We start from the raw sequence: 14,211 nt of genomic DNA, 5'->3' as shown, positions 1-14,211 counted from the left end.
AAGTCACATCACCTCCCCAAGACTCGGTTTCTTCTTCTGTTAAATGAAGCATGTTGAATTACACGATCCATGAGGTCTCACCCAAATCTAGTGCTATGATTTGGTGATCCTGTTCAAATTTAGAAGGTTTGGAAAATGCTCCCTCCTCACCTTTCACAGGACTCTCTAGATCTAGAGATGAAGGGCTCCAGAGGTAATCTAATCCAAATCCTTTATTTCATACATGAGGAAAATCCTTTCAGGTTTAAGGAGAGGAATCGACTTGCCCAAGATCATACACAGGATCATAGATTTAGAGCTGGAAGGGATCCCAGAGGCCATCTAAGGCAACTCTCCTCATTTTATGGAGAAGTAAACTGAAGCCCAGGGAGGGGAAGAGATTTGCCTAAGGTCCCATAGACAGTAAGGAGCAGAGCCAGAACATAGGCCCAAATCTTCATCCTTGCTTGGACATTCAGAGTTTTAAGAAGTCCATTTGGTTCTCCCTTTCTGCATTCACATGATAAATTTGGTTAGCTATGGAAGTAGTTTTCATAGCTTTTCCTGTAGTCAGCTGTTTGCCTCCCATCATGTGATACAGCCTTGCTTAACTTCTCCCGAGAAAATCAAGGCTGAGCTGCTGCATCGGGAAGGTGGGGTTCTCTTGCTCAAAACTCCCCAGGCCTATTCCATCAAGCAGTAGTAGTTTATTCCGGGAGGAATGGCAGTATTCCTTTGAGATGTCTCTGTTAAGGCAGATAACAAGTGGTCCTCAGGAGATGGAGAACGGAGCGGCCCTTATTTGTGGGTCTCCTTATTAGGAAATGTTCCCCCTCCACCCCAAGCCCTTTACTGGCCTCAAAGCACAGGCCCAGATTTGATGAACGTTTCTTAAACACTTACTGTGAGCCAGGCACTGGGCACAAATCCAATGACATCTAAAGCTTTTATAAAACAGGTCTGGAGTCTCTTTCTAGATTGGTTTGACATCCCTTCCTCTCAAGATCTCTCCATTCCCAGCTAAGCAAACTAGGCGTGACATCCCACTTCCCTCTCTTCTGCTTCTATCCTTCGTGACTGGAAAGCTCTTGCTTCTCCCTCATTTTTGCCTCTTCCCATCCCTAACTCTACCACATTTCCTCTGTTGATCCATTCAAAAATACTTATTAAGTATCTTAATATTATACTTATTATTAAGTATATTAAGATACAGCAGGCACTGGTTAAGGCTACAAAATCAGGGATGGGACCGTCTCTGCCCTCGAGGGTCTTATTTTCCTCTGGGGAGATAAGATACTATATATCGATGATTATATACCAAGCAAACACAATGTAAGTTGTGTGGTCTGGGATCATTAGCAGCAAACGCCTCATGTAGGAGATACTTTAGGAGCTGAGCTCTGAAGGAAGTTAGGGATTCTAAGGGGGAGGAGTGAAGAGAGAGTGCACTCCAGGGAGGAGCAATTTTGCTGTCGTTGAGTGGTTTTCGGTCGCATCTGACTTTTTGGGACTCCATTTGGGGTTTTCTTGAGAGAGATACTGGAATGGTTGGCCATTTTTCTTTCCAGCTCATTTTATAGAAGAGGAAACTGAGGCAAACAGGGTGAAGGGACTTGCCCAGGGTCATCCAGCTAGGAAGTATCTGAGGCTGCATTTGGTATTAATCTTTCTGACTTCAGGCCTGGTACTCTATCCAATGCAGCGCCACCTACTGGGCCCAATGAATGAGGAATAATAATACAGAGAGAATAAGAGTATGGAGGTGGGAAATAGGACATCATATGCAGTCAGGTTGGCTGGGGGCAGAGTGGTAGGGGGAGTAAAGAATAATTAGCATAAATGATAGATGTGCCCACCCATTAAGGTTTTTAAATGTCACCAACCTTGTCCGATCCCTTAAGTTCTTTACCTGTGAACAAGTGGTACAGTAATGTCAGACCTAAAGTGAGAAAGATTCCTACTGAGCCTCAAACACTACCTGTGTGACCCTGGATAAGTCACTTCACCCTGTTTCCTCCTCTGTAAAATGAACTGGAGAAGAAAGTAGCAAACCATTCCAATATATATCACAAGAAACCTAGAAATGGGGCCACGAAGAGTCAGACATGCCCGAACAACAAGTTCTCCTTGAACATGTTCAAGTGGAACATGTTCAAGGAGAAGGGAAGGATTCTGTGAGCAGGGACTGTTTGTACTAATTGTCTTTGGGTCCTCAGCTCTTAGCTCAGCTCCTGGCACAGAATGGGAACTTGCGACATTGAATGAATTGAACTGAACCAGCTGTTCAATTCAGTTCTAACAACTGATCCCCCTTCATACCAGTGTGAAATGGACTTCAGCTAGAGAAGGTGGGAACTGGTTAACACCAGTAAGAAGCCAGAAGGTTCAATCATCATCAGCATCATAAACAAGTTTTTAGTAAACACCTACTCTGTGTCAGAGCGGGGATACAAAGAAAATGGGGGAAAGCCCTGCCCTCAGGGAGTCTACTTTCTAATAGGTGAGAAAACAGACAAACTGGAAAAAGGATAAACAGGAGACAGTCAACAGAAGGAAAGCACAAAGCTGTTGGGGCCCTGGAAAAGGCATTTTGCAGAAATGGGATTTGAGCTGAGTCTTAAGCAAGTCAAGAGACAGAGGTGAGGAGAGACAGCGTTCGAAGCTCAGGGACAATTAAGACAAAGACATGGAGTTTCAGATATAAGGAACAAGTGTCATAGAGTATGAAGAAATGCAGAGTAAGACCAGAAAATTAGGAGGGGGCCAAATCATAAAGGCCTCCAAAAGCCAAATGATTTCACATTTGATCCTAGAGATGATAGGGAGCCACTGGAGTTTATTAAGAAAGGGAGTAATGTGATCACTTTGTCATCACCTGGGTGCAAAATCGGATTGGTGTGGGGATGAACTCATGGCAGAGAAACTAAAGAACAGGTTATTACAATAAACTAGGCATGAAATGATAAGGGCCTATACCCGGGTGGCGTCTGTATGAGTGGAAAGAAGGGCTCATGCACAATATATGTTGTGAAGATAAATAAATCAAGATTTGACAACAGATTGGATATGTGGGATGAGTTGAATGAGGAGTCGGGGACAAAATCCTTGGCAAAACTTGCTGGGAAAACTTTATATTCTAGGGGTCTCTACTCTTTTCACTTATTTTTAAACCTTCTGCAATCTGGCTTCCGATACCATCATTGTTAGAAATCACTTTCATCCAAGTTACCAGATCCAATGGCCTTTTCTCCATCCTCACCCTAGCTTTTGATACTTTTACTAATCCTCCCATGGGAATGCTCTATTCTCTTTAGGTTTTAATGACGTCATTGTCTCCTGGTTGTCCTTTTACTTCCCTGACAATTTCTTCTCAAGCTCCTTTGCTGAACCTTTATTTAGGTCACACCCACTAATCATAAAGGAGACCTAAAGGCTCTTCTCTGACCCTCTTCCCCTTTATCTCTGTATCGTGTCACTTGCTGATCTCATTAACTTCCCTGGGTTCCATTTTCCTCTCTATGCATATCACTGCCAGATGTCTATATCCAGCCCTCGCCCCTCCCCAAGCAGTCCCTTATCACCTCTAGGTATCTTAATATCAGTATGTTTAATGCAACTTATTTTCTTTTCCTCCCAACACTTCTCAACTTCTCTGTTACTCTTTGAGGGAACCCAATCACCCAGCCTTGCAATCTAGATGTCATCCTTAAATCCTCACATTTATTCCATGTATCCAATCTATTGCCAAATATTGTCATTTCTTCACGCTGTCTCTCACCTTCTGTCCACTCACATGATCGCACCCCTTGTAGACATCCTCATCACCTCTCTCTCGGATAATTGCCAAAGCCTCCTAATTGGACTCTCTGCTTCAAGTCTCTCCTCATACCCATCCATTCCAAACAGGTACCAAAGTGATTTTCCCAAAGTCTATACTTTAGGTTCTCTCTACCTCAATTCAGCAAACTCCAGTGACTCTCTAGTACCTCTAAGAAGGGAAGGGAAGGGAATAAGCATTGACCATGTGCCAGGCACTGTTCTAAGCACTTGAAACCCAACCCCCTCCCAATATTATCTGATTTGGTCCTCATAACAATCCTCTGAGGTGGATACTATTATTATCCACATTTTATAGTTGAGGAAACTGAGTGACATTCCCAGGGTCACATAGATACTAAGTATCTGAGGCAACAGGTTCAGGAGCTCTCAACCCAGAGCCTGTAAGGGGATTGCAAACTGGTCAGAAGAGATTATAGGGGACCCCTGGGTACTCCATGTTCCATTTTGTGTCACAGTTCAAAGGGAGAAAGTAGCACTAGCATTTGCAGCTAGAGGGGAACAGAGGCCTTTCTTGGATAAGGACCAGAGAGCAGACCGGGAGAGCAATGGCCACACCTCTCCCCTGGTCATATCATCTTAGAACACTCCAAAGGGACAAATACCCAAAGCTAGCTCTGAAAACAGCAGGGTGAAAAAGTCTTAATCTTTAGACAGGGCCACTCCCCTCTCCTTCCCCACCCCTTACAAAGGAAACAGAGCCCAACTTGAAAGTAAAGTTCAAATTCAACAAATAGGCTTGAAAAGTGAGCAAACAACAAACAGCAACAAAGAAACTGACCATAAAAAGCTGCTATGGTGACAGGGAAGATTGAGACACAAATTCAGAAGGCAACAATGTGGAAACAGGTATAAGCAAAACCTCAAAGAAAAATGAAAATTGGAACAGATTCATCAAAAATTCCTGAAAGAGCTAAAGAAATAGCAAAAAAAAAAAAAAAAGATTTAAAAAATCAAATAAGAGTGGGAAAGGAAAAATTGGGAAAAGAAATGAGTTATGCAAAAAAAAAAATTAAAAGATAATTAACAGCTTGGTAAATGAGGCAGAATTGGTCCAAATAGGGAAGAATTATACATACATACACACACACACACACACATACACACACACACATGCACACAGGTATAGAAATCTATCTTATCCAGCAGGAAAATATAAGGGAAGGGGATAAAAAGAAGTGGGGGATGAAGATAAAGGAAGGGTGCTTTAAGGAAGTGAGTGGTCAGAAGCAAAGCAGACTAAAGAGGAGGGACAGTAAAAGACAGACAGACACACATACAGAAGAAAACAAGATGGAGGGAAACACATAATAATCATTACTGAAAATGTTAATGAGATGAAGACATCCATTCAAGTGGAATTAGATAGGAGAATGTATTAGAAACCAGAAGCCAACAATATATTGTTTACAAGAAATACATCTGAAATAGAAAACAGAGAAAGAATAAGGGACTGGAGCAGAATCTATTATGCTTTAGTTGAAGTTAAAAGGCAGAGATGGCAATCATGATCTCAGATAAAGCAAAAGGAAAAACAGGCCCAATTAAAAAGAGAAAATCCATTTTACTAAAAAGCATCCTAGATGATGAAGTCATATGAAAATTAAATACACAGGCACCAAATGGCAGAGCATCCAAATTCTTAAAGGAAAAGTTAAATGAGTTGCAGGAGGAAATATTGGGGAACCTCAATTTTCCCCTCTCAGAACTAATCTACCCATAAAATAAATAAGAAAAAAGTTAAGGAAATGAATAGAATTTTAGAAAAATTAGATATGATGAACTTCTGGAGAAAACTGAATGGAAATAGAAAGGAATATACTGGACCTTTTCTGACTTGTATAGAGCACCATCAAAAAACTGAGCATGTTTTGAGACATAAAAATCTCACAAACAAATGAAGAAAGGCAGAAATATTAAATTACTTTTTTGGACCATAAAGCAATGAAAATTACATTTAATAAAGGGAGCTGGAAGCATGGATTAAAAAGTAATTGAATAATTAAAAAGTAATTTCATTAAAGAGAATGTTAACAATGAGACAGCATTCAAAATTTGTGGGATGCAGCCAAAGCAGTACTTATAGAAACTGCATATCTCAAATGGTTATATCAATAAAAAAGAGAAAAATTAGATCAATTAATTGGACATGCAACTAAAAAAACTAGGAAAAAGAACAAATTAAAAATCTATTGAACACCAAAATGAAAATCCTGAAAATCAAAAGAGATTAATAAAATTGAAAGTAAAAAAGCCACTAAACTATTAACTGAAAGGAGGAACTAGTTTTATGAAAAAATCATAATAAAATAGATAAATTTTCTGGTTAAGTTGATTTTTTAAAAAAGAAAGAAAACCAAATTGCCAGTATCAAAAATGAAACGGGTGAATGCACTATCAAGATGAAATTAAAGCAATTATTAGGAGCTATTTTGTCCAATTATATGACATTAAAGCTGAGGGAAATGGATGAATATTTTTTTTAATTGCCCAGCTTAATAGAAGAGGATACACCATACTTAATTAGCCTTATCTTAGAAAAATAAATTGAAGAAGCCATCAATGAACTCCCTAAGAAAGAATCACCAGGATCAGATGGAGTCACAAGTGAATTCCACCAAACATTTAACGAATGGTTCAATCTAATACTACACATGCTATTTGAAAAAATAGATACTGATTCCTCTTATGATACAAATATGGTTTTGTTATCCAAACAAAGGAAAGTAAAAACAGAGAAAGAAAACTATAGGTCTGGAATATCAGTGGAATGACATAAATAGAATATTAGCAAGGAGATTATAGAAATACATCACAAAGATCATATGCTATGACCTGGTAGGATTTATACAAGGAATGCAGGACCAGCAAAATATTAGGAAAACCATAAGCACAAGTGACTACATCAGTGACAAAACAACAAAAAATATACGATTATATCAATAGATGCGGAGAAGCTTTGACAAAATATAACACCTATCACTATTAAAATCACTAGAAAGCATAGGAATAAATGGAATTTTTCTTAAAATGATAAACAGTATTTATCAAAAACCAAGTGTTATCTGTAACAGGGATAAACTAAACCTTCCCAATAAAATCAGAGAGCAAGGCAAGGATGCCCACTATTACCATCATGATCTAATATTGTACAAGAAAAGCTCTCTATAGCAATAAGAAAACAATAAGGCAGGTTACTTTGATAAAGGCCTAATTTCTCAAATGCATAGGGAACTGAACCAAACTCACAAAAATACAAGCCATTCCCCAGTTGATAAATAATCAAAGAATATGAAAAAGTAGTTTTCAGAAGAAATTGGCGCTATCAAGAGTCATGTGAAAAAAATGCTCTGAATCACTATTGATTAGAAAAATGAAATTTAAAACAACTCATACCTATCAGATCAATTAAGATGACGGAAAAGGAAAATGACAAATTCTGGAGCTGATGTAGAAAAATACACTAACCTACTGTTGGGAGTTGTGAAATGGAAGCAGTTCACCATTCTGGTAAACAATTTGAAACTATATCCAAAAGGATATAAAACTGTGCAAACATCCTTTGAGCCAGAAATATCACTCCTAGGTCCTATCAAAGAAAAAGGGAAAGGGCCTATGTGTACAAAAATATTTCCGGCAGCTCTTTTGGTGGTGGCAAAGAACTGGAAATTGATGGAATGCTCATCGATTGGGAAATGGCTGAACAAGTTGTGGTATCTAATTGTGAGGAAGTAATATTGTGTTATGAGAAATGACAAGGGAAAAAATACCTGAGTAGACCTATATGAACCCATGCAAAGTAAGCTGAACCAGGACAACATTGTACACAGTAAAAGCAATATTGAAATAATGCTCAATCGTGAAAGACTTATCTGCTCTGATCAATACAATGATCCAAAATGATTAAGGCCTCATGATGAAAAATGCTATCCACTTCCAGAGAGAACTAATGAATTCTCAGTACAAATTGATGCATACATTTTAAACTTTATTTTTCTTGTCTGTTTTTTGGCTGATATGGAAATATGTGTTTTATGATTTCACATGTATATATTTCTTGTCTTCTTAATGGATGGGGAAGAGCCAGAAGGAGGGAGAGAATGTGAAATTTAAATTTTTAAAATTAATCCAAAAATAAATAATGTTTTTAGTAAGAAAAAATTTTAACAGTTCTTTTTGTGGTGGCAAAGAATTGGAAACTGAGGTCACGCCCATCAATTGGAGGATGACTCAACAAGTGATGGTGTTTGAATGTGATGGAATACTATTTTTCTGGGAGAAATGATTAATGGATTGCTTTCAAAAAACATGGGAAGATCTAAATGAACTGATGCAAAGTGAAATGGACAGAAGCAGGAGGACATGGCACACAACAGCAATAGTGGTATAAGGAAAATTAACTATGAAAGACTTAATCATTGATCAATACAATGATTCCCCACAGCTCCAAAGTAGTGTCTCTCTCCCTAGATGCATATACACATATATTTACACATATACATAAACATACATATATACACATATGTGCATATATTGTATATACATATATATATTTAGAGTACAGATTGAAATTTATTTTTTTCCTTTCTTTTTCTTGCTTTTATTTTTTTTGAAACCTGGGTAATGTGGAGATGTATTTTTGCAGAACTGTTTATGTATAATGGATATTGTACTTCTTGCTTTCCCAAGGGGTGAAGGAGATGTGGATGAAAGGAAAGAATATGGAATTGAAAATAAAAATACTTTTAAAAATATTCATAGCAGCTTTTTTGTGGTGTCAAATATCCACACGTTAAGGAAGTATCCACCTATTGGGTGATGATTGAACATGATCCTTTGGTGAATGAATTTAATAGAATATTTTTCACCACAGCAAATGAGAAAGGGGTGGTTTCAGAGGTGACCGAGAAGTGAGCAGAATGAGGAGAACAACTCATGCAATGACTTCACAACATTTTAGGGGAAAACGACTCTGAAAGATTTTAGAACTTTGGTCAATGCAATGATTAACCTCGAATGCAGAGGACCAGCCATGGATCATGTTGCCCACTTGTGGACAGAGAGGGCTGACAGAATGCAGAATGAGACCTATATTTTTGAACATGGTCACTATGGGACTTTGCTTTGCTCAGTTATCCACATTTGTTGCAAAAGCTTTGTAAAGTTTTTTTGTAAGACTTTGTTAAAAAAAAAAAAAGTCTTAGTAAAGTACTTTTTAATTGGAAGTGGAGAGAAAAAAATTGGTTAAGAACAACAAAAATCAATGATTCTACTGGGGACATGTGACACTTAGGAACTTGCATTTGGAATGTGAATCCCTGGGCTTCAGGACCTCCCTGACCCTTAGCGTTACCTCTACAAGTCTCAGCATAATAACACCTCTTGTCTCCCGTGAGCATTGTCAGGACCTTTGAAATATATTAATATTGTGTTAATTCCTTTGTAACTATCAAATTAAGGGGTGGCCCCTAGGTGTCTCAGTTACTCTAAGGGAGGAGAGAAATGGGGACCACAAGCCATCTTCAGACTTTGAATAGTCTGAGTCATTTCCACAGGAACCTCATTCTGTATATACAGGGTATCCCAAATGCCTTAGTGCTGTTTTAAGCTACTAAAGCTATTAAAAATTGAAATTGCACTCAGATTTTTTGGACACCAAGCATATGTAGTTACGTATAGAGGTATGTATTACTTTATGGATGAGATGCTTTTTTATCCTGAAATAAACAAACTTCCTTGAATAGAGTCTAAAATGGGCCATATGAAGCAGTGCAGCAGAGCGGATATAGAGTCAGAAAAACTTCAGTTCAAATCTTAACCTCTCCCAGGTATGTAACAGGTATGGCCCTAAGCAAGTCACTTGAGTGATTTGAGTGGGTTCACTGAAAAGAACTCCAATTCTGGAGCCAGGGAGCCCGGGATCAGAGAGTTCTAGCTTGGAGGCCACGGCCAAGTCACTTCATCTCTGTAGACCTGTTTCTTTTTCTGTAAATGGGAATAGTCTTTATACCATCTACCTCACAGAGTTATTGAGTTAAATATTTTGTAAACTTTACAATATTACAAGTAACCTAAGCTGAGATGAAAGCCACTCCTGAACACCGGAGCTTTCTCTTAAGACTTGCGTTTGTATGGTTTCCATTATCAATGTGAAACTTCCACTTATGATGGCTTCCATCCTGGGGCACTGAGATGTCATAAGCTCAAGCATCTAGGCTTGGAAGGGACCTCAGAGGTCATCTAGTTGAACCCATGTCATCTCACAGAAGAAACTGAGGGCCAGAGAGAAGGAACTTGTCCAAGGTCCTAGATCTCTAGAGCTTGGACTTCAGGTACCATCTGGTCTAACCCTCTCATTTTATCAGTGAGGAAACCATTCAGGCAGAGAGGTAATAAATGTCAACACTTGAACCCAGGTCCTTTGTCTCCAGGGACAATGCTTATTCCAGTGAACTACATTAAAATGACTGCTCAGGACCACACACATAGTAAGTAAAAGGATTGGAATCCAACTCTTCTTGATTCCAAGACCAGCAACACACTATCCATTAGGCAACATTGCCTCATTTTGGACTTCACTCAGAAAGCTTTAGGAATTGAAGGCTAAGATGCATTTTGACCTCATCAATAAGGTATATGTGTATATGTGTGTGTATATTAGATACAGTTCTTTCAACTGGTTTTTTAAAATTTTCCTTGAGATTACTGACATATATGTGTGTGTGTGTGTGTGTGTGTGTACATCCACACAATTGTCTACGTATATTGTACATATGAGTAAGATCCTGAAGACAACCCTAGAGTGAAGTTTCAATGTAAAAATGACCTTAGATTATTGAATTTGGAGATCCCCAGTAGCAAACTGTTTCTCCCTGCCCTGGCACGGTGAACCAACAGACAGTAAGTGGGTAGGCCATTTTGGCCAATTTTAGAAGTTCTGCTTTCTGAAGGGAAGAAGGATGTTTGGGTGATATTAAGGAAGAAAAGCAAGGCTCTCTTTGCTAGGACAGTAAGTCCTACATAAAATATCAGGCTGGGTGGCTCAGGGGGGCTGACTCTGCCTGGCATTTCTTCGAGTCTCTATGTCTATTTTACAGTGAGTCAGTTTCCTGCTAATCAGGACTTGGTTTGCGAATTCTAGGAAACAGAGGCCTGACATTAGAAGGGCTACTCATGCCCAGGATGTCACCAGATTTTTGAGAAAACCAGTGTCTACTTTCTGTGATATTTCAGAATGCAGCAGCCACCAACTGCTTCTCCCTCCTTTCACACTGAGTCAAGCTCTGAATTCATTTCCAGCTAAAACCAGGCATTTCCCCAAATCACAGCTGTTAAACTTCCAAAAGTGAGAAGAACCAGTACCTCTGAAAAGAAGAAAAAGGGGGGGGGGAACCCTATCTGGGCAAAAAGAAAAAAATGCCATGGGATATGTTTCATCAATAGAGGCCATGAGGTAGAATGTATGACTCAGCATCCAAAAAAAAACCCAGAAAATGAGACTGGGGCTGGCTCCCCCTTAGATCCTTATTCTGGCCCACTCAACTGATTCTCCAGCTTTCAGTGCCCTCAGTCTGGACCTGAGGGTCCAATAACCTCAATTCAAAAGTTAGAGGGGGTAGAGCAAAGGTCACTCCAAGATTCATGGTCACTCATGAGCGCTCCACTAAAGAGGAGATGAAGACCACTCCTCCTAAACACCAGAACTTGACAAAGTTACCCCTTCATCACCTGGGCAACTCCAGCCTCGGGCTGTTGGGTACTCTCTCTCACACACACAGACACACACACACAAAACAGCTTTAAAGACAGCTCTGGCAAGTTTAAAAAAAAAAGACAATTCCCATTTTTAATGTTGAGGAGAAGTCAATTCTGTGACTGAATTTCTCCTTCTAGCAGGACTGGCCCTCCCGTCTGACGCTCCAGCTAGAACCGTCCTTGCCAGTCAGGAGCTGTTCCTGCATTAGGGGTTTCCGCGTTAACTCCGGTACCCCAGAAAATGTCCCGCACTAAACGCCAAGAGCGGCTGGTCTGGCGTCTTGCATTTCACTCCTGCACAGCTGAGAACCCTTTCCTTAGTTTCCATGCTTCCGGCCCATCAGGTCAGAACTGGTCCCGACAGCGGCTTCCTATCCTCTGGACCCACGGTACTTTTGGAGAGGATTGTGGCAGGTTGGGCAGGTTAGGCCCCTCAGGGCCTTGGAGTTTAGATCAGCCCTATCTTCCTCCCCTAAGCAGCTCACAAACCCGGAGGGTTTGGGGGGGTGGGGTGGGAGGAAAGGACACGGGTCTGACCGCTACTCTGCTGACTTCGGGGGGCAGTTCGCAAACCCCTAAACTGAGAGTGGGTTTCTCGATCACTCAGCAGGAGCCCCTATAATAGACTGCGCCCTCCCCCTCCCCCCACGGCCCCTCGAGCCCCAAGTCGGGGAGAATCAGAGTAGGAGATGAAGGGAGAGCCTCTCCCGCCACCCTCCCGCTGCCACCCCGAAGATTTCCAAGCTTTTCCAGCCCCTCACCGGTCTTGGAAGAGAGAGAACAGTTGCCGGAAAAATCCCTGAATTTGGGACACCCTGGAGGCCTTGTCCCCGCCCCGGGCCCCTCGGTCCGTCCGCTCCGGCGGCAGGGCGAGCCAGCTGTTGCGCCTGATGCTGCAGTTGTTGTTGGCGTTTCCGGTCTGGCCTCGGCGCCACAGAGACCCCGACGGGGCGTTCGTGGCTCTAGGGGTCTCTTCGCTCTCCTCGGCGCCCGCCAGCTCCCGCAGATCGGGGGCCACGTCGGGCCGCAGGTAGTGGTAGGCGCGGTGGCCGCTGTGGTCTCGGCGGCTGGAGTCGGCTCCCAGGGCTCCCACCAGCACCTTGATGACCAGGTCGTGGCCCTGCTGCGCCGCCAGGTGTAGCGGGGTGAGGCCGCCGCTGCCGGGGGCGCTCACGTCGAGAGCCAGCCCGTGCCTCCGAGCGAAGTCGTGAATCCGGATGAGCCCCTCGTGGCTGCCGTGTTTGGCCAGCCAGTGTAAGGCGCTATAGCCCGTGAGCGGGTCGACGCGGTTCAGCAGCCCGGGCTCGGCCTCCAGCAGCTCCTGAAGCGCCTCGAAGCGGCCCTCGGCGGCCGCCAGCATCCACGCGTGCTCGCGGGGTTCCAGGCAGAGCCCGCCGGGGCCGCCGGCCGCCGAAGCCGCCGCCGCCGCCCCGGCCGCGGGCTGCTCGTCCTCCCGCTCGAGCCCCACCGGGAACCCCAGCAGCTCCCTCAACGCCCCTCGCCGCCGCCCCGGGATCCCCAACGACAGCCGCAGCGAGGTCCGCCAACTGGGCTCCCGCGGGGCCCTCCCCAGGCTGCGGCTATCCAGGCTCAGGTTGCGGGACTGGCTTCGGCCGCCGTGGACGGCCGCAGGCGGCGGCGGCGGCGGCGGCGGCGGCGGAGGGGGAGGCGGCTCCGTCTCCCCTCGGGGTTCAGCCATGGCCCCTCGGCTCCGGTGGCGGCTGTCCCCCACTCGGCCGAGTCTGGCCAGGAGCCGGAGGGGGGGCGCGGGGGCGCTCGGGCGAAGGGGGCAGGAGCCGCGAACGGAGAGGGAAGGCCCGGCTCCCGGACCCCACTGCCCGCCCCCCGAGCTGCCAGCCGCCCGGCCTGCCGCGGTCACCCTGGGCCCGGCCCGACTCCACCCCGGCCCCGTCCAGGTGCGCTCCGCGGGCCCCGCCTCCTCGGCTGCCCGGGCCGGCCCGGACACGCCCTCGGCATCCCAGGGTCCCGACCAAGCGGCCGCCTTTGCCCCGCGGCCCCCTGCCAGAGGCGGGGGCAACCTGAGGCTGGCTGCCGGAGCTCCTCCCTCCGGCTCCCCGGGCGGCCTCAGCTCCCGGCGGTTGGGCCCCGCCCGGCCCCCTCCCCCGCCCCCTTCCCTCTCCCTTCCTCGCTCTCAGGGCGCTCTGAACTTTGTCCCGCAGCCGCCTTTGTCCCCGGGAGGCGTTGGGAGCCTGCCCGTGTCCCTCCGCCTTCCTCTCGCCCTCTCCCTGGCCTGTCGCCTGACCTTGAGGCAGGGCCACCTTCCTCGCCCCGTTTCCAGTCCCAGCCGCCAGGGAGCTGTCCAGGGAGAGGCCCGGCGAGGTCCCCTTCCTTCCCCGGGCAGAACTTGCTTGTTTTCCCCCTCCCTCCCGCCCCCTCCCCCACCTCCCACTTTCCCCAGTCTGGGACCTTTGTCCCGCTGAAAGGAGAACGGCAGGTCGAGGATTTGGGAAGGGAGCGCGATGCTTTTCCTTATCAGACACTCCCCGACCCCTTCTTCCAGGTGATCCGCCCAGGCCCTCACCATAGCCGGCGGCGCGTGGAAGCCCAAGCCAGGCTCCTGGGGACTCTGGGCAGGTTTGGGAGGCGAAGGGACCCGCCGCTCTCGGCCATTCTGTTCTG

The 14,211-nt window shown here is 44.6% G+C and overlaps 1 protein-coding gene across 1 annotated transcript; it reads right to left on the bottom strand.

Annotated features, from left to right (window-relative positions):
• Positions 1–11,628: 11,628 nt before the first annotated feature.
• On the bottom strand, positions 11,629–13,676 carry SOWAHD (sosondowah ankyrin repeat domain family member D). Its single transcript, XM_031944519.1, has one exon. The coding sequence runs from the start codon at positions 13,268–13,270 to the stop codon at positions 12,329–12,331; it is 942 nt and encodes a 313-aa protein (XP_031800379.1). The 5' UTR covers positions 13,271–13,676; the 3' UTR covers positions 11,629–12,328.
• Positions 13,677–14,211: the final 535 nt, after the last annotated feature.

The sequence above is a fragment of the Sarcophilus harrisii genome, chromosome X (assembly GCF_902635505.1).
Source record: "Sarcophilus harrisii chromosome X, mSarHar1.11, whole genome shotgun sequence".
Classification (NCBI taxonomy): domain Eukaryota; kingdom Metazoa; phylum Chordata; class Mammalia; order Dasyuromorphia; family Dasyuridae; genus Sarcophilus; species Sarcophilus harrisii.
This window is presented reverse-complemented; position numbering and strand designations above follow the sequence as displayed.